General features: G+C 41.1%; 1 protein-coding gene across 1 annotated transcript in view; it reads right to left on the bottom strand.

Moving 5' to 3' along the window:
• MPZL1 (myelin protein zero like 1) overlaps window positions 1–26,413 on the bottom strand; it is a 70,357-nt gene that overhangs the window by 16,806 nt on the left and 27,138 nt on the right. The window contains exons 3-4 of the mRNA XM_055324336.1: window positions 4,587–4,753; window positions 223–436 (exon numbers count right to left, since the gene is read on the bottom strand). Coding sequence (XP_055180311.1) covers window positions 223–436; window positions 4,587–4,753 — 381 coding nt within the window. The remainder of the gene's footprint in view (window positions 1–222; window positions 437–4,586; window positions 4,754–26,413) is intronic.

Genomic DNA, 26,413 nt, shown 5'->3' on the forward strand with positions numbered 1-26,413 from the left:
GATCAGTGGGCTCCAGGTATACAAATGAAGAAACTAGCTACTCCAGCTGGATAAACAGGCCCCCCCACTGCCAAACTCTGGCATATATTGGGGAGCCACCGGTACATGAAACAGGGAGCGTTAACTGTAGCGCAAACACAATAGGAAATGTAACTCTGTTCTCCAACTAAACCTGAGATAAAGGGGACTGTGTCACCTTTGCCAAAATACTCAAGGAAGTACCTTTCTCTACAACATAGAGCCTAATGTGTCCTGGCTGCACAACAATGTCAGGAGGGTTTTTGACATCACAAATATAGGTGCCATTGTGTATAAACTGCATATTCTCTATGTTGATTGATGCATCTTTCTTGTCGAGGTCTCCAGCCCAGCTGATTCTGTCCTTAAATGGTGGGTAATTCCCAGGATATACTTGTCCTTGGGAGTAGTGGAAAAACTGCAATTAGAAAAAAAAGAACGTATGAGCTTTTCTCAAGGGCAGATGCTCTAAACTCTGTTAACAGGCATGCAGCACAAGGTTCTTTCAAAAAGACTTCATGTAGAAAGAAATACAACTTCATATGACAAATAAGCTATGGAATCAAAGCCAGACCAAAGTTTAGAAATCACAGGATTCAGTCCTCTTTCAGTTAAAGAGATAAACTCATCTATCATCTCAAATCTTGTCAATATGCCACTGATGTAGTGATTACTGCCCATTTTTCATACGTAAGGAAAAAAAGACTCAAAGAAGCCATTTGCCCAAGGTCACTACAATAGGTAGATCCAAGGTCAAAGTCAGGACTATCTAACTCTTCAGAGCCAGTGACAACATCATGATTGAGCCTGTGAATCCAAAGGTTTCAGTCTGAATTCATAAAACTTACCATTTAGTTATACAAAGATGTGAAGAAAGCAAAGCCTAATTATCACAGATCAGTTACTCTGAGAGGCTTTTTCCCTCTTACATATTGGTTTCCTAGGGGTACACATGTGAGAGGAAGCCCAGACACCCCAATGTTCTCGCTTCTCTTCGAAGATTCAGCCTTTAGCTCACTTTCCTCATACTTGCTTTTAGCAAAGGAACTCATTTCTCGAAGAAACCCGGTCAAGCCCAGCACCTTGAGCCCAGCACCTTGAAAGCTAGGGAAGGCCTAGTCAGTGGGGATCTAGCCTGAGACTTGGCTTCAATCCAAGTCGCTTTGCAGGAGGCTTCACACCTTTCTTTTAATTCACAGGTGAGGTCATAGTGGACCAGGGTAGAAATGGGCATTAGTCAACCACAAGCTCTGTGGTCAAGCAAACATTTTCAGAACCTCTGAGCACAGCGAAACCTCTGTGCATTCTTGTCCATTCCTCTGATTTAAGGACCATTGATATTTTGGTAACTCCTCACCCCTCTCTCCATCTGTGGTGGTTCCCTGAGCTCTGAATCCTCACCCGGCAGCCTACTCCAGCCTACTCACTTTATATAACTCAATGGCCCCACCTCCAAGTTTGTCACCTTCTCCTGTAAACGTCACCTTCCACTTGTGTGTCCCATCTCAACTGGTGGATTACTCCAGTCTCCTGAACCATGAATCCTGGAATAATCCTTGATTCCTCTACTTTCCTTCCCACCCAGTTAACCTACTAACCCTGTCAGTTCTACCTCTTAGGTTTCTCTCTTCTCTCTACTGAAGTTCCACTGATAATACCTCATTTCATGCTCTAATCATATTGGACTGTGACCTCTTAACTGGCCTTAACCTCCTCTAAACCCACCCTCCATGATGCTAAATGATCACTGGAAAATATTAGTAATAACAATTATATTATTATCACTACAATTTATCAATCATACACGCTGTGTGTAATATAACCTACATGCTTGTTAGGAAGAGCAAACATTCTTAATTCCTGGGGTAGGAAAAGGGGTGGAAAAGAAATGGGAGCAGATAGGGAGGACAGGACCACAAAACTCCCACAAGACTCAAGATTTTAAAACCAGATCCTTAGACAAACACAACTACCCAAAAAGAACTAGCAAAGAAGGTAAACAGAGGGGAGAGAAGATGAGTTCCAGTTTATTTTTTTAAGATTTTATTCATTCATAAGAGACAGAGACGCACAGAGACACAGGCAGAGGGAGAAACAGGCTCCACACAAGGATCCCAATGTGGGACTCCATCCTCAGACCCCAGGACCACGCCCTGAGCCAAAGGCAGACACTCAACCGCTGAGCCACCCAAGTGCCCCAAGTTCCAGTTTATTTTTTTATTTTTTTAAACTTTTTATTTATTTATGATAGTCACAGAGAGAGAGAGAGAGAGAGAGAGAGGCAGAGACACAGGCAGAGGGAGAAGCAGGCTCCATGCACCGGGAGCCCGATGTGGGATTCAATCCCGGGTCTCCAGGATCGCGCCCTGGGCGAAAGGCAGGCGCCAAACCGCTGCGCCACCCAGGGATCCCCCCCAAGTTCCAGTTTAGACATGGGGACCTTGATTCCACAGACCAGAAAAGCCATCTAAGGTATGTATGTCAGACTTGAATTTTCCTGGAAATCTGTAAACATTCAAAGCATCCTGCTCATCTTATTAAATGTGTTCTGACACTTCCAAGTATAAAATCTTATATCAATAGCTAAGCATTCTGGAATTACCTGTAATCAGTTTGGTGGGTTAACTATAAATTGATTAGCTAAATATGCTAATCAAAAATATAGCATGTTCTTTAGGTATATAAATTTGCCTCAACCTACTTGATAAGAATGTTTTGAGCATAAATGCAGCCAACTATTTGAGAGAAAGTTATTACCACTGGGTGTCTTCCTGGTGATGTTTGATTTTCTGTGAACTGCCTGCCTGCCTGCCTGCCTCCCTTCCTTCCTTCTCAGGCATAACACCCAGGGCCTATTCCTTTTTTTAATGTAAATCCTGGGGGACACAGGTCCACTCAAGAATTAGGAAAACAGGTATATATATTCCAATCCAGTGCAACAGAGATTTTCTTTTGGAGACTATTTCAACAGAAAACATATAGCTTTAATGAGACATCACATATGAAAATGAAGCTACTTAGGCTAAACATAAAACTGGTTTTATTCCAGGAACTATAGTCATCTATACACACTCCAAGTTCTCCCAAAGGAGACTCCCCAGACATCATGATCTAGAGATAATGGGCAGGTAGTCAACTCTATTCTGTCAGGAAGGTATCAAGGAGAAATTCTAAGCACAAAGGCTCTCTGGGGGGGTGGGGGTGGGGGCGGGGACGACACTCAAAACTTCCACAGATTGGGCAGCCCGGAGGGCTCAGCGGTTTAGAGCCGCCTTCAGCCCAGGGCGTGATCCTGGAGACCCAGGATAGAGTCCCACGTCAGGTTCCCTGCATGGAGCCTGCTTCTCCCTCTGCCTGTGTCTCTGCCTTCCTGTCTCATAAGTAAAATCTTAAAACAAAAAACAAAAAACAACTTCCACAGATGAACAGCAGCTTCTAAAGTTTCTAGACCATGCATTCTCCACAGAGGTGACATCTCTCACAGTGGGGGCAAATACTGGCTCTAAGGGCACGGAAGAATAAGAAAAAAATCTTCCTCTTTATACATAAAGCAGAGATGTAGTCTTAAAATTTCTAGAAAGGGGACAGAAATTAGGAAAGTATGTTTCAAAAAGACTCCTTAAAAAGGTGATAATGAATAGAAAGATTGGGAAATACTGCTTTGGGATGCCCGGGTGGCTCAGTGGTTGGGTGTCTGCCTTTGGCTCAGAGCATGATCCTGGGGTACGGGATCAAGTTCCGCATGAACTCCCTGCATGGAGCTTGCTTCTCCCTCTGCCTGTGTCTCTACCTCTCTCTTTCTCTCTGTGTCTGTCTCTCATGAATAAATAAATAAATCTTAAAAAAAAAAAAAAGAAAGAGAGAGAGAAACATTGCTTTAATCAATCTCTAAAGCCTAGAGACAGTAAACATTATTAACAAATTTTCCCATCTGAGAGATAAAGAATACATAAGGGAAGTAACAGTAACTAGAGGGCAACAAAACAGGGTTTGAACAAGTCCAGTCTGTATGGTGTGATCTTGGCTAGATCATGACCCTCTTGAGCGGTTTCCCACTCCCCCTCCTCAATCTGTAGTGGGGAACACACTTGTTCCTGTGCAGGTGAGGAGGTGATGTGACAGAGGTATGCAATGGAACTGTATCCAGATGATGGTCAACCATGTAACTCATCATCATGCAAAAGAATCTATCTTAAAGTGGCCGACTATCCCTGCCGAGTGCTGACACCCTGAAACATGAAACACTGCTAAAGCACGTGCCCATACATAAAGGATGGTCAACATGCAGTTCTCCCTCTCCCACTGCCCCACTCCCTGCTTCCACTTTCCCTCTCTCCCTCTCTCTCTCACAAATAAATAAATAAAATCTTTAAAAAAGAGAGAGAGAGAAATGCTGAACTTAATTTTTCCCAGAGAGCTTGGGACAAGAGAAGGGCCTTAAAATCTATGTGTCAACACACTTGTTTGGGAAGTGAACCACCAGAAGAACGGATGCTCATTACACCTGAGCAGCACAGAGCCCTGGGAACCCAGAGGGAGGCTCAGCAGGAGGAAGCAAGCATTCCTACCGACACAGTGGTGTCGGTCCCCTCTGGCTGGAAGCTCCAGGAGACCGAGGTCAATGTGCCCGTAGTGTTAGTAGACTTGAACTTGCATGTCAGCTTCCCTTGCGTCCCATTTGCCACGAAGATTTCTTTTGGGGTATACACCTCCAAGCCTGACGCATCAGTGGTCACTGGAGAGGGAGAAACAAGGAAAGCAGATTTAGGATTTAGCATAAATACTATGGTGCAATTTATCAGAGAAGACAACAGAGATAATGAGAAAGTTATGGGATATATACAGATTATCTGTTGCCATTGCGTCCTATACATTTTTGGAAGAATATTTCACAGCCAGGTACTCTTGTAAACAGGATAAACTGCTGACGGTCTGGGATTTTGTTTTCGTTTCTCAGTAAGAAGATATTTTCACCAGTTCAGCTATACCTAATGTTTTTCTTTTAAATTAAATTATTTCTTTTAAATTATGTTTTCTTCATGAGAGACTCCTAACTCTGGGAAACAAACAAGGGGTAGTGGAAAGGGAGGTGGGCAGGGGGCTGGGGTGACTGCGTGACAGGCACTGAGGGGAGCACTTGACAGGATGAGCACTGGGTAATACGGTATATGTTGGCAAATTGAACTCCAATAAAAAAGTTATGTTTTCTTCATTTAAATTTTCTTTTAAATTTCTTTATTTCTTAGAGCAGTTTTAGGGTTACAGAAACACTGAGCAGGAAGCAGAGGGTTCCCATAGATTACCTTCATCCCCACCCACCCCCACCCCCACCCCTGCCCTGTTTCACCTATTAGTAACATCTTTTGTTACTGTAACAGTTTTGTTATAGTTGAAGAGTCAATACTGTTACATTATTTTTTACTAAAGCTCATCATTTACATTAGGGTTCACTCCCTGTTACACATTTCATGGGTTTTGACAATGCATAATAACATGTATTTCCACTATTATAGGAAAACACAGAATCATCTCACTGTTCTAAACATCCCCCCGTTCCTTCCACCTATTCATTCCTCTCCTCCCTCCCCTGAACCCCCAGTAACCGCTGATCTTTTTACTGTTTCTTTATGTTTGCCTTTTCCAGATCATTATGTAGTTGGAATCATACAGCAAATGTAGCCTTTTCAGATTAGCTTCTATCACTTAGCAATATTTGTTTCCTCCATGTCATTTTATAGCAAGACAGTTCATTTCTTTTTATTGCTGAATAATATCCATTTTATGGATATTCACCCCTTGAAGGGGGACATCTCGGTTGTTTCCTTGATGATCTATTTTTAATAATGTAGAGGCCCTAATTTCTTCACTTAAGTAGTTCTCATATTTTACTGTCAAATTCAACTGCTATCACATTGAACTTTTTCTCATCTTTCGTATTTAATGCAATTAAAACTATTCTCTCTCTCTCTTTTAAAGATTTTATTGATTTATTCATGAGAAACACACACAGAGAGGCAGAGACATAGACAGAGAGAGAAGCAGGCTCCATGTAAGAAGCCTGATGTGAGACTCGATCCCAGGACTCCAGGATTATGCCCCGAGCCGAAGGGGAAGATGCTTAACCGCTGAGCCACCCTGCTGTCTCTACAATTAAAATTATGCTAGATGAGGTATCACTTCATGTAAAGCCACGTTTAAGGGTGCCTGGGTGGCTCAGTCATTAAGGGTCAGACACTTGATTTTGGCTCAGGTTATGATCTCCAGGTCTTGGGACTGAGTGCCTCCACCCTTGGACTCTGCGATCAGTGGGGAGTCTGCTTGAGATTCTCTTTCCTTCTCCCTCTGCCCCTCCTCCTTCTCTGAAATAAATAATTAAAAAAAATTAAAGTTATGTTTATTATTTAACTGATCCTTTCCTATAAGGGATTTAAGGAACATGCACAACATATTTTGTTTTCCTTAGTGAAATCGTATCTACTATTACATTTCAGCATGCTTGATACATATGCATTCAAGAACTAGCTGACCACTCTGGTTCACATTTTCACTTCACCCATTGAATTTATTCAGTTAGTCTAAGCCCAGAAATAGTCATTAAAATGCCTATCACTTAGAATATAAAAATAGGTCCTTTTTTCAAATCTGTAGTCAGAGGCAACTACAAGAATTTTAAGGATTGCTGATAAAATCAAATAGTCTTCACTCAAAAGACATTTTTATGGATTCAATGAAAGTTAGAAAGAAAAATATTTAGCCTAAAAATGAAACGAATTAAAGCTAATGTAGAGAAGCTTATCTTCCAAATAAGATATTTTTTAAAGAAATAGTTTGCAAAGAATCCAGATCTACAGTGTTCTAATTATTCTTAGAATGTAACAGATGAGCAGAATAAGGAAGGGTACTGTCACCCGGGACTGATGATCATATTAAGAATTTTTTCTTCCTGAGGTCTTAACCGTGACTCCAGGCCAAGGAGAACAAGAGTACTCCCCCAGTCCTCCCAACCATCTTCCAAATGTTTATTCTCAGAACACAATGGGCACTTTTGGCTATTCTTTTAAATAAACTGATAGCCACACTGCATCAAGCAGATTTTTTTTCTGCTAAAGAGGGTGGATTATTATTATAGAGAACAATGGATTATTATTTGTGGCCCAAACCTCAAAACAAGCCCTTCTTTCAAACAAGAAGCAAACAAAAGACGTTCCTTGCTATTGTGGGTAGGCAGAAAAGCAGCCCCAAGGCATCTGAGTTCAAAATGAAGGACAAAGCACAAGACCAGGCGATCTGACTAGCTTAACTACAGGAAACAGCACTGGCTTATAACCCTTATTTACTGTGTGATTTTTTTTTTAAAGATTTTATGTATTTATTCATGAGAGACACAGAGGGAGAGAGAGAGAGGCAGAGACACAGGCAGAGGGAGAAGCAGGCTCCATGCAGGGAGCCTGACACAGGACTCGATTCCGGGACCCCAGGATCACACCCTGGGTGGAAGGCGGTGCTAAACCACTGAGCCCCCCGGGCTGCCCTACTGTGTGATTTTGACTAGTTTTCTCCACAGTGGTGGACACTGAGGGGAAGCCGGTCTGCAAAGTCAATAAATAAGTCTCCTCAAAGGTTTTCTTAAACCAGATTCCTGCCTCAAGGCTGGCTGGCAAAATCTGACACCTGAGAGGTTATTTCAAGATGGAACTAGCCCATGTGTCCAAGTTCACTAAATTTTGACCAAAAAAGACTAACCAAATCCCTAGATGGCTTTTAGACTATCTGAGAAAGACTTAATTATACCAGAGCTGGTTAACGGACAAGTGGCTTAAAAAAAAAAAAAAAAAAAAAAAGTCACTCTAATTAGGACATGCAGCTCTTATAGCCAGGATTGCGAATTCCAACTCTCATCAATCAGCAGTTCCAAAAAATAAATAAATAAAATGCTCCATATATAGCTAGTTAACATCCTCTTGTCCCTGGCTCTCTTTCTTGCCAGCACTACTGTTGTCCTAGTCTTGGAGATCCCATTAGTCTTAAAATGAACCTTTCAAAGCCCTGGTCTCTTTGTTTATCTTCTCTTCCATTACATTAACCTCAGGCCTATCCCAGCCACCCATTCCCAAACGTACCCTAGGCCAGGGCTTCTCAACCTTGGCACTACTAACCACTGGGTTGGATTGTTCTCTGCTCAGGGGCTGTCCTATGCATTACAGGATATTTAGTATAACCCCTGGCCTCTACTAGATGTCAGTGGCATCTTCTCCCCTTGCTGCTGTGGCAACCAATAATGTCTCCCAATACTGAAACATGAGAACCATGGCCCCAGGCCCTATTATTAATACCAGCAACCCCTCTACCATCTCAGGCTTCTCCACGCTCTGCCACCTCTTGGCTTTTCAGAGCATTTCTTCCAATACCCTGAACTTTGTTGATTCTTCAGCCACATCAGAACCTAATATCCATCAACCCTCCAGTCTCTTTACTGTGTCTCATGCTCAGCACATCATTTGTCCTCCTCAAACTGGTTCCACGGTGCATGACTGGATTCATTCCCTGGCATGTGCCATCAGCTCCCTTGCCTCTCCCCTCAGTGTACTCTCCTGGCGAGACCTCAGCCCAATCCTCTACCAATCCTGCATCTCCACCAAGGCAGCAAAGCACACAATCCCCCCAACTGGTTTCCCTGAAGTTCATGACCATCAACTTCAAAGGGGGTTCCTAATAATGCCTACCAATCCTTCCCCCTTTCCCTATTCCATCTACTTGTCACTCCTCTCCAGGGCAGCCCCTCCTCTGTACACAGGACCTCCCTCATCTTTTCTTGGCTAAGGATGTTAATCCAGCAGTTCTGTCTCTTTCTCTTGAATTTTTCACTCTCTACTGACTTACTACCATCAGTCATATAAATACCTATATTTATATCCCAGCTTTAGGGGAACAAATCTTGACCCTGTATCTTCCCACAGCTATGGCCATTTTGTCCCTTCTATATTACAAATCTTGAAAGAATAGTCTACTTTCACTGTGCCCAATTTCTCTCCTCCCATATTCTCTTGAATAAACCCAATTCAGGCTTTTATTTCCAGTACTCCACTAAAACTCTTCTTGTTAAAGAATCTAATGACTCCATGTGGCTAAATCTATAGTCAATTCTCAAACTTCACCTTACTGACCCACCTGCAACACCGGACAGTTGATCACTCCTACTTGGAACACTTTCCCCCCCTCAGTTTGACTTCTGAAACATCACTCTTTGGTTCTCTTATCTCATAGCCTGCTCCTTTTCTAGTTCTCCTGAGCTCTGTTGGAGAGTTCCAGATCCTCCCGTTGACCGATCTCTTCTCTTGGTGACTTCATCTAGTTTCAAGGCTGTAATTAGTTCCTGAATGCTGATGACCCTTGTATGTACACACACACACACACACACACACACACACACACACACACACCTACCAACTTCACTTGGATCTAACTGGCATCTCAAATTCATTATGCCCAAATTGAATTCCTGATTCCCACCCTCAAACCCACCATTCCATGGCCTCTTCCATTTCAGTAAGTGGCAACACACCAGCCTTTCAGTGGCTGAGCCTTCTTGACACCTCTCTTTCTCATGATTTATCTCCATGCTGTCACAAAACATGTTGTGTCTACTTAGAAACAGCTCTCAAAAATGATCGATCTCTCCCTGCCTCTCCCAGTGCGGCCATCTTGGTCCAAGCCACTATCATCTTTCACTTGGGATATATCGGTGGCTTCCTGAACTGGTGTCTCTGCTTCCACCTTCACCCACTTAACTGTAGCCAATCCATGGGGAGGCCAGAGAGATCTCTTTAAGATATATATCAGATCTTACACTCCTCTGCTCAAACTACTCCAAGCGTTCTCCACATTAGCCAGGATCTGGCGAAGTCCTCGCAGGCCCACAAAGGCCAGGAAGAGCTAACTCCGAACCCCCTCTCAGACCTTGCCTCCCAGTCTTCTTCCTCAGATAGGCTGCAGCAGCCACCCTGGTCATTTTGTTGCTCCTCAGCCTGTGATGAGGGCCCCCAAACACAGAGAATGCTAAGGACAAAGAGATGTGAGTATCCCAGGAAGCTGTGATGCCATGAGAGACAAGGGAAGAGTAAGCCTTGTGTGGAACACTGAGCCGGGAGCTCTGCATGGCCACTCTCAGGGAGGAGCTTCAGGAGACACCCCTGCTGAAAGTGCCTGCGGTTACCCAGGCACTCTGCCAAGCACAGCACAGCACTTCCGACCAAATGCGATGAGCTAGAATGGTACTGCTGGAATGGCTCTTCTATGTGGGCAAAGTACAGGTTTCTCTCTCAGACTGCATTCCACGCAGCTTCAGCAAGAGATGAGTTCATGGGTTTCTTAAACAATTGGGAATGGTTTGCTTTGTCCAGTCTTTCCCCACCCCACCCCCAAGTCACTAGGGATATTATGGAAATACAGAGTAAAATTATCGCGGAATTCAGATGGCTTGTCTTCACAGTCATAACAGAGAGTCCGTTAAAATGGCTCCCAATGCAAATGTAAAGTACACTTGAGATGCGGAGAAACGGCTGCTGTAAATGCCACTGGGGACTGGAATCCCCGGCTGAGTGAGATATTAAACAGGGTTCTTTTAGGCCTACAATTTATGCTAGTGCCGTGAGAAGTATTTAAGCTTTAATTAAAAAATTCAGATGGGGAAAAGTCTCCTGTTGCATCCTGGAAAAACCAACTGCCTCAGGAAAAAGAACACAGAAATGAAAGGGAATAAAACGATTACGTGACATATGAATGTTTTCATATCCTGCCAACTTTGGATTCTGAGTTATATATTAGCTTACTTGTAAATTTCAAAATGGTAACAGGAGCTGAGCTTATTGCTCTCTTCCTGTGGGAAGGAATCTTGCTAAATTACACTAACATTCAAAGGGCAAGAAAACGAATAAGGACAACCCTTCTTGTAGATCAATTCAAATGAAAAAAGCCTGAAAAATCATTTGATGAGTAATCAAAAAGTTCATAGAATCAACTCACCAGGGGTCATTTCTACAGTAATCAAATACGATACCCACAATTTGATATTCTTCTATTTTGTAATGCAATGTCAATAATGTCTTGTAACTACCATGGTCAAAAGGTCCTACTCCAAGTAAATTTAAACTCTCATACCATAAAATCATTTGAAATACACTGCAATAGCATTAATATGAATGAATAAACACTTTCAAGGGCTAGACAGGGATCATGAAACTTAACGATTAAAGTAGTTCCTTGTCCTGTTACTCCTAGGTCCATCTGCAGTACCCTGGTCTGTAAAAACCTCACCCTTTTAACAACCCTCACTACGGTTTTCCTTGAAATTGAAAGGAGGTTTTTGTTTTGAACTTTTTTTTTGAAACACTTTGATGTTGCCATTATATTCTCCTGCCTAAAAGAGTACAATCAAGTAATTTATTTAAATAGCTTTCTGACCTCTCTTGTTGGCTGTTGGTACACAGTGTTAATCTGATACCATAATATCTCCTAACACAAGCATAAATATGATAAAAGAACACTGAACACAATTCAGCTTGATGGGTCTGAGTGCAAGAGGGTGGAGGGGGGTAGGATGAAAAAGGCACACAACTAACGGGAACATTTGATTTCCTAGGGTGGGCAGTGAGGGCATGGAAGATCATTTTAACATCAGCTCTGCAAACTGTATATTTGTGTGTGCACACACACACATTCTTTTGTATATATATTATTCTTCACAATAAAAACTGTGTTTTTAAAGCAAGGAAGACATCAGTAAGCTCATAAAAGATTTACTTCTTTAATTCCAGAATGCTCCAGTGAAAGTATTCAGCACAAGATTCCCTCAGAGTGTTGACTGTGACTCCTACGATCAGGCTGGATAAAGTAGAGCCACCTGATGATGTGCTTCAGTGGAAACAACGCGTGTGTCATCAGGTCAGGGACCTCTCGTGCTCGGAACAGGGCCATTCCTCTCTTCCATCAACCAAGGTTGACTATTTTGGATGTCCCTCAGCTGGAGAACACAGAGTAAGTGGAGACTATAAAAATATACTCTATTCAGTGAACCCTAAATGTGAATAAATTAAGCTTTTCACTTGTCAGGAACACATTCCTCTACACTCTTTGTCTGCAGTTACGCTTCAGGCCTCAATCTAAATGACTTCCTCACATCTCGCCAAACTCCCCACCCAGTGCTCCTTCGTATCCTGCCCTGCCCTCCCCGCGAAGCCCCCTGCCCTCTGCAGGAATACTGACCGCCTGTAACCAGGAGGCACTAAGGGCTGTATCCACCTTGCTTGTCATCATATTCTCCTTACTTCACAAATGCTTTTTTGTCAATATGTTCAACAAACTTTTTTTTTTTAAGATTTTATTTCTTTATTCATGAGAGACATAGAGAGAGAGGCAGAGACAAGCAGGCTCTATGCAGGAAGCCTGATGTGGGACTTGATCCTGGAACTCTGGTATCACGCCCTGAGCCAAAGGCAGACGCTCAACCGCTGAGCCACCCAGGCATCCCAACAAACATTTGTTTTAAAGTAGGAAGGAAGGAAAGAAAAGAGAGAAAAATAAAACATGTCAACTAAACTCAGTCATAAAAAGTATACTTGCTTCACAACAAATGCCTTTAGGATCATGCCCCAAACATTATTTCCAGAGATGACTCAGGGCCAAGTTAGGATGCTGACAACTATCTTACAGGAAGCTTAGACAGGTTTCCAGAGTTTTCTTCCAATCTAGATGAGATAATCCCAAAGGAGACTCAAATTTTGAAATGTTCAATAAGAAAAGTGTATGTCCTTTAAGACCCCAAATAGCCAAACTGAAGGCATCACAATTCCAGATTTCAAGTTATATTACAAAACTGTAGTGATCAAACCAGTATGGTATGGAGACAAAAACAGACATACAGATTAATGGAACAGAATAGAGAGCCCAGAAAAAAAATCCCACAATTATATGGTCAATTAATCTTCAACATCTGAGGCAAGAATATACAATGGGGAAAAGTCTCTTCAGCAAATGGTGTTGGGAAAACTGGGAAGCAGCATGCAAAAGAATGAAACTGGACCACTTTCTTTCTCTTATACCATGCACAAAAACAAACTCAAAATGGATTAAGGACCTAAATGTGAGACCTGAAACCATAAAAATCCTAAAAGACAGTACAGGTAGTAATTTCTCCGACAACAGCTGTATCTTTCTAGATATGTTTCCTAAGGCAAGGGAAACAAAAGCAAAAATAAACTATTGAAACTTCATCAAAATAAAAAGCTTCTGCAACAATCAACAAAACTAAAAGACAACCTACTGAATGGGAGAATAAAGTTGCAAATGACATATCTGACAAAATACAAAGAGAACTTACACAGCTCAACTTATACAACTCAATACCAAAAAACTCAAACAAGTAATCCAATTAAAAAATGGACAGAAGACATGAACACTCATCTCTTCACAGACATCCAGACGGCCAAAATGCAACATCGCTCCACATCACCCAACATCAAGGACATGTGAATCAAAACGACAATGAGATATCACCTCACACCTGTCAGAATGGCTAAAAAACACAAGAAACAAGTGTTGGTGAGGATGTAGAGAAATAGGAACGCTTGTGCACTGCTGATGGGAATGCAAATCAGTGCAGCCACTGAGGAAGACAGTATGGAGGTTCCTCAAAAAATTAAAAATAGAATTGCCCTATGATCCAGTAATTGCACTACTCGGTATTTACCCCAAAATACAAAAATACTATTTCAAAGGGATACACTCCTATAATTACTGCATTATTTGCAATAGCCAAATTATAGAAGTAACCTAAGTGTCCATCAATAGATGACTGGATAAAGAAGATCTAGTATATATAATACAATGGAATATTATTCAGACATAAAACAAAGAATGAAATCTTGCCATATGCAACAACATGGATGGATCTAGAAAGTATAATGCTAAGTGAAATAAGCCAGTGAGAGAAAAACAAATACCATATGATTTCACTCATATGTGGAAATTTTTTTTTAAGATTTTATTTATTTATTTATTCATGAGAGAGAGAGAGAGAGAGAGAGAGAGGCAGAGACACAGGCAGAGGGAGAAGCAGGCTCCATGCAGGGAGCCTGACGTGGGACTCGATCCTGGGTCTCCAGGATCACAGCCCGGGCCAAAGGCTGCGTTAAACCGCCGAGCCACCCGGGCTGCCCTCATATGTGGAATTTAAGAAATAAAACAGAGGGAAGAAAAAGGGAGAGACACAAACCAAGAAAGAGCTTCTTAACTATGAAGAACAAACTGATGGTCACCAGAGGAGAGGTGCAGGGGGAGAAGGGGTAAAGTAAATGAAGGGGATTAAGAGTACATTCATGATGATGAGCACTGAGTAGTATATATGGAAGTGTTTAAGCACTATATTGTACACCTGAAACTAATGCAATACATTAAGGACACCTGAAGTAAAATTAAAAGAAAAAAACTTATCTTGAAAAAAATAATAATAAAGAAAAGTCTGTGTACTTCCACTAACACACAGGATTACTAAACTCCTCAGAATCAATTCCTTCCACTCACAGTCAATGTCCAGCTGGCCACATCTCTATCTTTAACCTTTTTGCACCAACAAAGGTCTTTCTGTTTCTCAAATGAGACATTCAAAAGGTCCTGAATCAGGCCAGTCATTAACAAATCATTTGACTCCTTAAAGCCCTGGTATTTCTTCTTAGCCCCCTCTATGTATGTACTGTTCATCCTGCTTTCCTGCTACCACTTTTCTTTTTTTTCAGTCAACGATTCATTCTTTCAGAGCACACTGGGACTCAGCCTCTGCCCTTAAAAGACTGACAGTCTCTTGAAGACAAATAAACAAATACCTACAGTGTCAAGGCAAAGGCACGGTGCCTGGCCCCTGGGACACACACAGCCAGACTGTGGACTTTACACAGGGCAGGGCTTCCATCCAAACCCCAGATGGGCTGTCAATACAGTCAGGCAGTCAACACAGATGCCGCAGATGTGCTGAACCTCAACTGTCTCGTCCACATCAAGTGCCCTGCATTTCTCAGTTCTTAGAAAACAGATGAAAGTAAGAAATCAGATCTTCTGCTGATAGATTCTAGTGGACTAAAATGCTTTAGCATAAAGAATGTGTTGAAACCTTGGGGGTGGGGGTGGGGCACATTTAATACATTAAAAATAAATTAAAAAATAATGCATATATATATATATATATATAGTCATGAGAGACAGAGACAGAGAGACAGAGAGAGAGAGAGAGAGAGAGAGAGGCAGAGACACAGGCAGAGGGAGAAGCAGGCTCCACACAGGGAGCCGGACGTGGGACTAGATCCCGGGTCTCCAGGATCACAGACTGGGCTGAAAGCAGCGCTAAACCGCTGAGCCACCCGGGCTGCCCTACTCTCACATATTTTATACTTCTCATGTGTTGAAACAGCTTTTAAAATTTCTATTCAAACAAAAGACCACTGTACTTAAATCTGTCTGTCTGAGCTCTCAGATCTTATCAGAAGGTCTACAGTATGTTAGAAGATACTTGAACCACAATTTAATCCAAATCAGAAAAAAACAATACAAAATATTAGAGCCAACAAAAGAACATGTGATTAAAGAATATGCCAATGACAAGAAGGGTATTCCTCACTTCCAAAATAAGGCAAAAACAGTGCAATGCAAAAACCACCACTTACTGACTGCTTATTATGGGTAACGCATTACTAAACTAAGGAATATTTATTATTTTTCAACAGCACTATTGGGTGTCATCTACTAGATAAAAGTTCAGAGAGACTAAGGAACTTGCCCAAGTCCCTTATCCAGCAAATGTAAAGCCAAAAGTTCAATCTAGGACTTTATGACCCCAAAGCCTAGCTCTTTTCACTACTCTGATGATCAAGCTTTAACTGACTCTTTTATTCAAACAAAATATGGGTTTTTATGGGGAACTGACTATACAAAGAAGACAAAGGTACTTTTCACATACAAGTCAGATAAAAAGTACCCAAAACTTATAGTAATAAATAAGCCCCAGAACAAAAATACAGCACAATGGTTCTCGGCCTTGGCTACACCTAGAGAGCTTTAAAAAATACTGATACCAAAATAAATAAATAAATAAAAATTAAAAATAAAAAAAATAAAAAATACTGATACCTATTGAAACTACTGAAAATACCCTACATGGTAGTGTGATGATGGATACGTATCATAATGCATTTGTCCAAACCCTGAGGATGTATAACACCAAGAGCGAACCCTAATGTAAGTCATGGGCTACAGGTGGTTATGATGTATCAATGCAGGGAAGGTTGATAACGAGCGAGGCTAATCCATGTCTGGGATAATATGGGTCTATGGCATATGGATATACAACTTTTCTCTCAATTTTGCTGTGAAAAACAAAGTCTAGTAAAGACAAATACTGATGTCTGAGTCCCACCTCTAGCCCCAGGGACTCTGATTTCACTGATATGGGGTATGGCCTGGGCATCAGGATTTTTAAAAAGCCCTCAGTGATTCTACATTTTTTTTTTGAGAGAGAGAGATTTTTATTTAATTACTCATGAGACACACAATGAGGCCCATCTCTAAAATCCTACAGAATCTCAAGACAGCACCTAAACATGACTTCAGAAAACCCTCCCTGACCTCAATACCTCTTCTGCCCCACTACTCAGTATTTGTCATACATCTCTCTATGACTGCTGATTGTTTTTTTTTTAAGATTTTATTTATTTATCCATAGAGACACAGCTAGAGAGAGAGGCAGAGACACAGGCAGAGGGAGAAGCAGGCACCATGCAGGGAGCCCGATGTGGGACTCGATCCCGGGTCTCCAGGATCATGCCCTGGGCTACAGGCGGTGCTAAACCGCTGTGCCTTGGGGGCTGCCCTATGACTGCTGATTATTAAAGCTGCATCTTCAAGTGAGAGGCAAGATCTTTTTGGTACTAGTACAGCAACTATCTCGAGTACCCCTCCTAGACTCAAGACCCCTTAAAGGGTGGAATTACCTGTTGGCCTTTGTGTGCCAAACATACAGGACACTTCCTGGGGGTGACAAAGCTTTCAAAGAACACATAAGGTAGTCAACAACCTGAGAACAGCTGAATTTTTAGGATTCCTATAAGGTGAAGTTATTGTTAATGAAACTTAAACATTTTTTTTCCCCAGGTAAATTAAAGAAACCAACCTGCTTATTAACCTCAGTGAACAAGATTCATCAGCACCAACTTATCACTGTCAGAGAGAGTTCAAAGTATAAATGCTCATCCTTGGACAGAAAATAAAACGAGAGAGAACTGAAAACATTTGCCCTCCCCCCTTCCTGTTGAGATGCAGGCTAGAATAAAATAACAACAAAAAAGATAACAAAAATTTTAAAGATAGGGGGATCCCTGGGTGGCTCAGCGGTTTAATGCCTGCCTTCGGCTCAGGGCGTGATCCTGGAGTCCTGGATCAAGTCCCGCATCAGGCTCCCTTCATGCAGCCTGCTTCTCCCTCTGCCTGTGTCTCTGCCCTCTCTCTCTCTCTCTCTCTCTCTCTCTCTCTCTCTCTCTCTCTGTGCCTCTCATGAACAAATAAATAAATATTTTTAAAATTTTAAAGATAATTAAAAAAGATTAGTTATCAATTAAACAACTAATTTCCTGAATAGCAAATTCAGGACTAGCTAGGTCTGCAGGGGGTGCAGTCTCATTAGATACTATGAAGGAACATACATATCCATCAACAGACACTGAGCACCAGCAGCATGCAGGGTCCGGACACAATAAAATAGTCCTCCAAACGAGTCACACGCTACCAGGTCTGTATTTTACTTCTTTTTTTTTAAAAAAAAGATTTTATTTATTTATTAGAGAGAGAGAGAAAGAGAGAGCAAGCACAAGCATGGGGAGAGGCGGAGGGAGAGGGAGACGCAGACTCTCTGCAGAGCAGGGAGCCGACATGGGGCTCGATCACAGGACCCCGGGGCCATGACCCGAGCCAAAGGCAGCTGCTTAACCAACTGAGCTACTCAGGCACCCCAGTGTATTTTACTTCTTGTTTCACCTTATCTTCCCTAAAAAGTTCCTATGAAAGCATCTCCTTAGCAAAAAAACTGTATTGGTTAATTAAAGTTGAAAGTTTGAAAAATGGAGAGGTCAAGGGTGTGTTTCATGGAAAATGAACTTGAATTTTAGCTGGAAGGTTGAGAAAAACCAAGGTAGATGGAAAGGAAGGGAATTTTGCAAAGAGAGAAAAAGGTGAAGATGTTTACAAATGAACTGTGTAGGTTAATTTGGCTGGAATAGAAGAAAGCCTTCAAAGGTGAAAAGACATGCTGAGAAGCTGGAACTTGATCTCGTGGGAAATGGGCACCACCAGGTATATTTAAGGAGGCAATATGGTGAAAGTGGACATTTTGGTGGAGATATGAAAGAAACAGCAAAAGGAGAGAAAGAAGAGACATTAATAGATTCTCTGCCCTTGAAAGATTTTTGTTCATTTCATTCTGCCCCCAACACTGGACAAAAGGAAAACTTCCAGGCGTGATTCATTTCTTAATCTTTCAAAAGCAACAATGCTAGGCACCTGGGTGGCTCAGCAGTTAAGCGCATCTGCCTTTGGCTAAGAGTGTGATCCTGGAGTCCCGGGATCAAGTCCCACATCGGGCTCTCTGCATGGAGCCTGCGTCTCCCTCTGCCTATGTCTCTGCCTGCCTGCCTCTCTCTCCCTGTGTGTGTGATTAATAAATAAATAAAATCTTTTAAAAAAAAAAAGGCAACAATGCTACCAACATACCAAATTATTTTTACATTTGTAAGTTTACAAATTGACTTTAGGTATGTGAAGAATATTTTTAAAAAACTAAGAAGTGCAAGGACACCTGGGTGGCTCAGTGGTTGAGTGTCTGCCTTTGGCTCAGAGCGTGATCCCAGAGTCCAAGAATTGAGTCCTGCATTGGGCTCCCCGCAGGGAGCTTGCTTCTCCCTCTGCCTGTGTCTCTGTCTCTCATGAATAAATAAAATCTTTAAAAAAAACAAAAACAAAAACAAAACCTAGAAAGTACATATATCTAATTTCTTTGAAAGAATTCATAATTCTGCATGATTGGATTTGTCCTATGGCTGCCACAAGTTCCTTGAAGTTGTTTGGTTTTTAAAGATTTTATTTATTTGAGAGAGAGAGAGGAAGCAAGTGCCACTTACAACAGGGGGTGGGCAGAGGGAGAAGCAGCAGCTGACTCCTGGCTGAGCAGGGAGCCCAACGCGGGGCTGGATCCTGGGACCCTGACATCATGACCTGGGCCGGAAGGCAGATACTTAACTGCCTGAGCCACCCAAAGGCCCCTTCTCGAAGTTGTTTTGTAACACCACAACCATTTTGATGGAAATATTGCTAAAATGTATTATTTTTTCTGTCTTCATATAAAGGTAACAGGTTTACAGAGAAACAATATTTATAGTTTCAAAGTATTCCTCCACAAGATAGTTATTAAATACAAAGGGAAAAATAGTTACTTTACAGGGCAGAAATATGGCAGACATTATCTGAACTGGGGATCAAAGGTGATGTCAGGGACGCCTGGGTAGCTCAGCAGTTTAGCACTGCCTTCAGCTCAGGGCCTGATCCTGGAGACCTGGGATCCAGTCCCCTGTCGGGCTCCCTGCAGGGAGCCTGCTTCTCCCTCTGCCTTGCTCTGTGTCTCTCATGAATAAATAAAATCTTTTTTTTTTGAATAAATAAAATCTTAAAAAAAAAAAAGAGGTAATGTCATTAGTAATGGGGCAATTTGGGAAGACATGCCTCCCTGTTTCATGTCCTGAGAACAGAACACCAAACATGCATAACCCAAATCGTCAGACACACATGATGGAGGGGCATTCTAGTATATAACTGGCCTGTACTCTCCAAAAATGTTAATGTAAAATCAAGGAAAAAAGACTCAGGCAAACTGAGGTGACAGAAGGGACCTGACAACTCAAAGAAACTCATGATTCTCTACTATAATGCACACAATTGGGACAACTAGCAACACCTCAGTAACACCTGTATGTTAGCTACTTATACTATATTAGTATTAATTTCCTGATTTTGATAATTACACTGTGGTTATGTAAAATAATGCCCATAGTCTTTAGGAAACTTCAAAGAGCTTAAGGATGATGGTCTTACACATACACACACACACAGAGTATTTAAGGATTTAAGGACCATCATTTCTGCTGCTTTCATATAGTTGAGAAACACACACATGAGGGAGAGGGAAAAGGTTTAAGAAAATGTAATAAAATGTTAACATTTGAGAATTCTGGGTGAAGGGCAAATGGAATTCTTTGCATTCTTTTTGCACTTTGTTAGTCTGAAATTATGTCAAAACAAAAATGGAAAAATGCAGTATTTTGTATAACTGTTTTTTGTTTTGTTTTGTTTTGTTTTTGTTTTCTTTCTTTTTCTACCTGGTAACAAGACTAGTATGAACATCAGGAACATAATATAAATTTAGTGATGCCCTCTGGGTCCACTCAGATATGTAGGACTATTTGCCCCCATCTAGATGTCCTTAGCATGATTATTTTTGAACTTTTATAAATGCTTTTAATTTTCTTATTATCTGCTCCATTTGGATCAAGTCATCAGCTGACTGCAGCTTGCCTCCAGCAGCCCCTCCCGCACCTCCTAATTAATTGTTCTAACCTATTATGGGCATCAAAAAACTCATGTAGTTCAGGATTCATTTTAAAGATGATAAAAAAATTAAAAAATTAAAAAAAATAAAAATAAAATAAAATAAAAAAATAAAGATGAAAAAAACTCTAGCCCAGAGAGGGTAATTGATTGAAGGTATCCATGTTACCAAGAACAGAAAAAGGATTTAAAAAAAATTTTTTTTATTTATTCATGAGAGACACAGAGAGAGTGAGAGGCAGAGACACAGGCAGAGGGAGAAGCAGGCCCATGCAGGGAGCCCGATGCAGGACTTGATCCGGATCCCAGGATCATACTCTGAGCCGAAGGCAGATGCCCAACCACTGAGCAACCCAGGTCTCTGCAGATTAATCGAGTGTTGGTGCATTGTGAGTTTACTCTTTCTTTAAAAAAAAAAAAAAAACACATTTCATAATCCTCAGATGTTCTATAGTCTACGGAGTGCCTGGCTGATTGCCCAAAGTTTAGATTATTACTCACTTAGATTTATATATGTGAGACACAACTATGCAGCAAAAAAAAAAAAAAAAAAAAAAGCAAAAGGAGGACAAATTCTCATTTAAGTCATTTGTAACCAAATATAGTTAAAAAATGTACAACAAAATTTTTGTGTACCTTATTCCTCCAAACGTATCTTCCCCAGATATTTTCACAGAACTGAATATTCTGCTTCCTAACTTATTATTATTATAAACATTTAGTGAAATGAAATCTCCTGAAACCATTCTTTGGAATCATACTCCCCAGAGGACTGGCATTTATTCAAAGGCTTCTAGCTGGCAAGAACTGCTTAGAACAATAGTGGTCAAATGGTTGAAACTGCCATTTTGAGGAAGCTGATAGGAAATTACTTTTCAAGTCATATGGTATTTGAAATAATTTCCAAATCTAAATGTTTATGTATGGGGGGGACTGTTTAAATAAATGTCGGTGTATCTCTAAAAGGAAATAGCACGGTATCGTAAGAAAGAACGGGGAAGTTCCTTAGTGTTGATATGAAATGATCTCTAAGACATATTATTAAATGAAAAAAACAAAACACAGACACACCATATACAAAAAATTAACTCAAAATGGATCACAGACTTCAATCTGTGAGAGCTAAAACTATACAACTCTTTTTTTTTTAAAAGATTATTTATTTATTCATAGAGACACAGAGAGAGAGAGGCAGAGACACAGGCAGAGGGAGAAGCAGGCACCTTGCAAGGAGCCCGATGTGGGACTCGATCCAGGGTCTCCAGGATCACACCCTAGGCTGCAGGCGGCACTAAACCGCTGCGCCACCGGGGTTGCCCAAACTATACAACTCTTAAAAGAAAACACAATAAATCTTTGTGATCTTATATTAGGCAATGGTTTCTTTCTTTTTTTTTAAATTGTATTTATTTATTCAGGAGAGACACAGAGAGAGAGGCAGAGACATAGGCAGGCTCCATGCAGGGAGCCCGACGCAGGACTCAATCCCGGGAGTCCCAGGATCAGCCACCGCTGAGCCACCCAGGTGTCCCTAGGCAATGGTTTCTAAGATGACACCAAAAGCATGAACAACAAAAGAAAAAAAATAGGGAAACTGGACTTAAATCAAAATTAAAACCTTTGTGCTTCAAAGGATACCATCAAGAAAGTCAAAGGATACCATCAAGAAAGTCAACCCACAAAATGGGAGAAATATTTGCAAATTTTATATATGATAAGGAGCCTGTATCCAAAATATATAAAGAAACTTTAAAATCAACAGTAAAAAAAAAAAAAAAAAAAAAAAAACCAATTTAAAAATGAGCAAAGACTGGAATAGATATTTCTTCAAAAAAGATACACAAAAAGGGACGCCAGGGTGGCTCAGCGGTTGAGTGTCTGCCTTTCGCTCAGGGTGTGATCCCAGGATCTGGGATCAAGTCCCAGCATCAGGCTCCTTGTGGGAAGTCTGCTTCTCCCTCTGTGTCTCTGCCTCTTTCTCTGTGCCTCTCATAAAGAACTAAAATCCTTAAAAAAAAAAAAAAAAAAAGATACACAAATAACCCAACAAGTAAATGAAATGATGTTGAAACATCGTTAATCATTAGAGAAACGCAAATGAAAACCACACGAGATGCCACTTCACATCTAATTAGGATAACAATCATCAAAAACACATAACCAATATTAGTGAGGACAAGGCAAAATTTAAACTCTCAATGTTGCTGGTGGAAATATAAAATGGTACGACCCTTTGGAAAAGTTTGGCGGTTCCTCAAATGATTAAACACTGAGATACTTTATGACTTAGCAATTATACTAAGTATACATCCAAGAGAACTGAAATCATGCCCATCAACTGGTGAAAAGGTAAACAAAGAAAGGTATATCCACACAAAGGAGTATTTTTCAGCCATAAAAAGAACCAAAATTATACATGCTATACCACAGATATACTTGGAAAACATAATTTTTTAAGAAGATTTTATTTATTTATTCATGAGAAACACACACAGAGAGAGAGAGGGAGAAAGGTAGAGACACAGGCAGAGGGAGAAGCAGGCTCCATGCAGGGAGCCTGATGTGGGACCCGATCCTGGAACTCCAGGATCACACCCTGGGCTGAAGGCAGGGGCTAAACCACTGATCCACCCAGGGATCCCCAGAAAAACATAATCTTAAGGAAAATTAGATGCAAAAGGTCTCATTTTATATGATTCCATTTATAAAAAATTTCCAGAATAGGCAAACCCACAGACATAGAGTAGATTAGAGGGGCTGCAGGCAGAGAAATGGGGAATAACTACTAGTGAGCACAGGCTTTAAAAAAAAAAAAAGTTTTATTTATTTGAGAGATAGAGATAAGAAAAAGAAAGAAAGAGAGAGCTCACATGCTCAAGCAGGGGGAGGGCAGAGGGAGAAGCAAACTCCCTGCTGAGCAGGGAGCCCAAGACCCTGGAATCATGACATGAGCCTAAAGCAGATGTTTAACTAGTGCCCAGAGTAACAGATTTCTTTATGGTAATGAAAGTGTTCTAAAATTAGGTAGTTAAAAAAAAAAAAATTAGGTAGTAATGATGGCCACACTACTCTGTATATACTAAAAACCATTGAATTTTACACTTTAAAGGAGTAAATTTTATAGTAGGTTTATTTATTTTTATTTTTAAAAAATATTTTTATTTATTTATTCATGAGAGACACAGAGAGAGAGTCAGAGACACAGGCAGAGGGAGAAGCAGGCTCCATGTAGGGAGTCTGACGTGGGACTCCATCCCGGGTCTCCAGGATCACTCCCTGGGCTGAAGGTGGCGCTAAACCACTGAGCCACCCGGGCTGCCCAGTAGGTGAGTTTTATCAATAAAACCCCTGTTTTGGGATCCCTGGGTGGCGCAGCGGTTTGGCGCCTGCCTTTGGCCCAGGGCGCGATCCTGGAGACCCGGGATCGAATCCCACGTCGGGCTCCCGGTGCATGGAGCCTGCTTCTCCCTCTGCCTGTGTCTCTGCCTCTCTCTCTTTCTCTCTCTGTGACTATCATAAATAAATAAAAATTAAAAAAAAAAAAAAAAAAAAAAAAAAAAAAAAAACCCTGTTTAAAAAAATAATAATAAAAATAAATAAATAAATAAATAAATAAATAAATAAAACCACTGTTTTAAAAAAAAAAAGAGCAAGCTGTTGAACAACGTGTATGGGATGCTATCAACTTACAGGTTTGCTCATGTCTCAATTAAATATCTCTGGAAAGATCCATGGGAGACCAACGTTGGCCTCCTCAGCAAGGACTCTGGAGACAGAGGAAGATTTTCTATTGTGTGCTCTCTTTTTAAACTTTTGAACTACGCCAATACAGCAATGTTCAATTCTTTTCGTTAGGGACGCCTGGGTGGCTCAGTGATTGAGCATCTGCCTTCTGCTCAGGGCGTGATCCTAGAATCCTGGGATCAAGTCCTGCATTGGGCTCCTTGCGTGAAGCCTGCTTCTCCCTCTGCCTATGTCTCTGCCTCTCTCTCTCTCTGTCAAGAATAAATAAAATCTTTAAAAAAAAATGTTTTCGTTAGAAGTGAAATGAAAGTAGAAAATTTATAATAGACTAATCTCTTCCACTAGTTTAACAATGCAGAGCTCTGTGTACAATACACTCAGGAGCTGCAGGTGGGAACGAATATTACAATTACCCGGAAGCAACAGAAAAATCAGCAGTGCTCTATACTGTTTAGTTCTGGTTACATTAACTTTTCCTTACTGGTCTTCTAACTCTTTGTATCTCAGTGGCTCTCTGATGAACAAATTTTCTGTGCTTTTTTTTTTTTAAGATTTTTATTTATTTGAGAGAGAGAGAGAACATGTGCCAGGCGGAGAGGGAGAAGTATGCTGCCCGCCGAGCAAGGAGCCTGATGTGGGGCTCCATCCCAGGACCCTGGAATCATGAACTGAGCTGAAGGCAGGCGCTTAACCTACTGAGCCACCCAGGTGCCCCTTCCTGTGCCTCTTTGTTTGGAGACCCAAACTGAATATATCCTATAATGGATCAAATCCCCAAACTTGGGGGGGGGGGAGCACAAACCAAAAACCAATATTTAAAAAAATTTTTGTAATAAAACCTTCCTCTACCACATCATATTTTAGAGGAAAATGAGAATAATAAACGTTTTTACTTTAGGGAAAAAATTCAAGCACAAATGTCCCTTGGAAGAAAGCCAAATACAGCTTAGAAACACCATGAGATGCCTAGGTGGCTCAGCAGTTGAGCGTCTGTCTTTGGCTCAGGGTGTGATCCTGGAGATCTGGGATCGATAGGACCGATAGGCTATTGATAGGATCGATAGGCTATCCGCATGGAGCCTGCTTCTGCCTCTTTCTAGGTCTCTGCCTTCCGGTCTGTGTTCTCTCATGAATAAATAAATAAATTATTTAAAAAACAAAAAAACAAAAACACCTCTTCCTAATGCTTCCCTGCAAACTTCCATCCAGTTGGATTAAAACTGCCCCATGAGAGCCATTCTCTATTTTTCACCCGCAGTCATAGAAACAGGCTTCCAGAACAGGCCACCAAAACCCAGCTCCAGTCTCAACTGGGGCAGAAGGAAATAGCCCCACACAGTGAAGTTCCATTTAATCCCACACCATCGGGCTAGCTCCTTTCATTTGGAAGATCTCTGTACTACTGATCTTATTTGACATATGCATTATTTGCAGCACTATCTACTATGTCAAAGCTGCCCACCCCCTCGCTGATGCAAACAGGGGACAGCTGCTATACAAGGTACACAGGTGTACCAAACAAGCTCCACTCCCCAGCCTGCCACACCAAGGCTGGCTCCAGGTTACCATTCTGTCTGGTTATCAGTCTCCCCATCTCACCCTAGTTCCAACATTTCTGCCACACCATAGTCCTCGTCTTTTCTCCAACACAATACATTCCTTAACAACAACATGCTTTGTACATGCTATTCTCTTTGTCTGGAATGCCATCTCTACTAGCCCACTCACTCAAATTGAGCCAACGCCTACTTTTCCTTCAAGGCAACTCCAAGACAATCACATTTGTGAAGTCTCCCTCAACTTGGTTCTGTTTGTGGGTATTTTTTGAAGTTTAAATGAACCTATGCTGAAAAGACATAAAATTATAAAAACCAGCATGTTTCATCAATTCTAAAAGGCCACTGCTGGTAAAACACATTATTTTATGTGCCATTGGCAACTGAAAATGCTGGTTCTAACT

Source organism: Nyctereutes procyonoides, unplaced genomic scaffold (genome assembly GCF_905146905.1).
Source record: "Nyctereutes procyonoides isolate TBG_1078 unplaced genomic scaffold, NYPRO_anot_genome, whole genome shotgun sequence".
Taxonomy (NCBI): domain Eukaryota; kingdom Metazoa; phylum Chordata; class Mammalia; order Carnivora; family Canidae; genus Nyctereutes; species Nyctereutes procyonoides.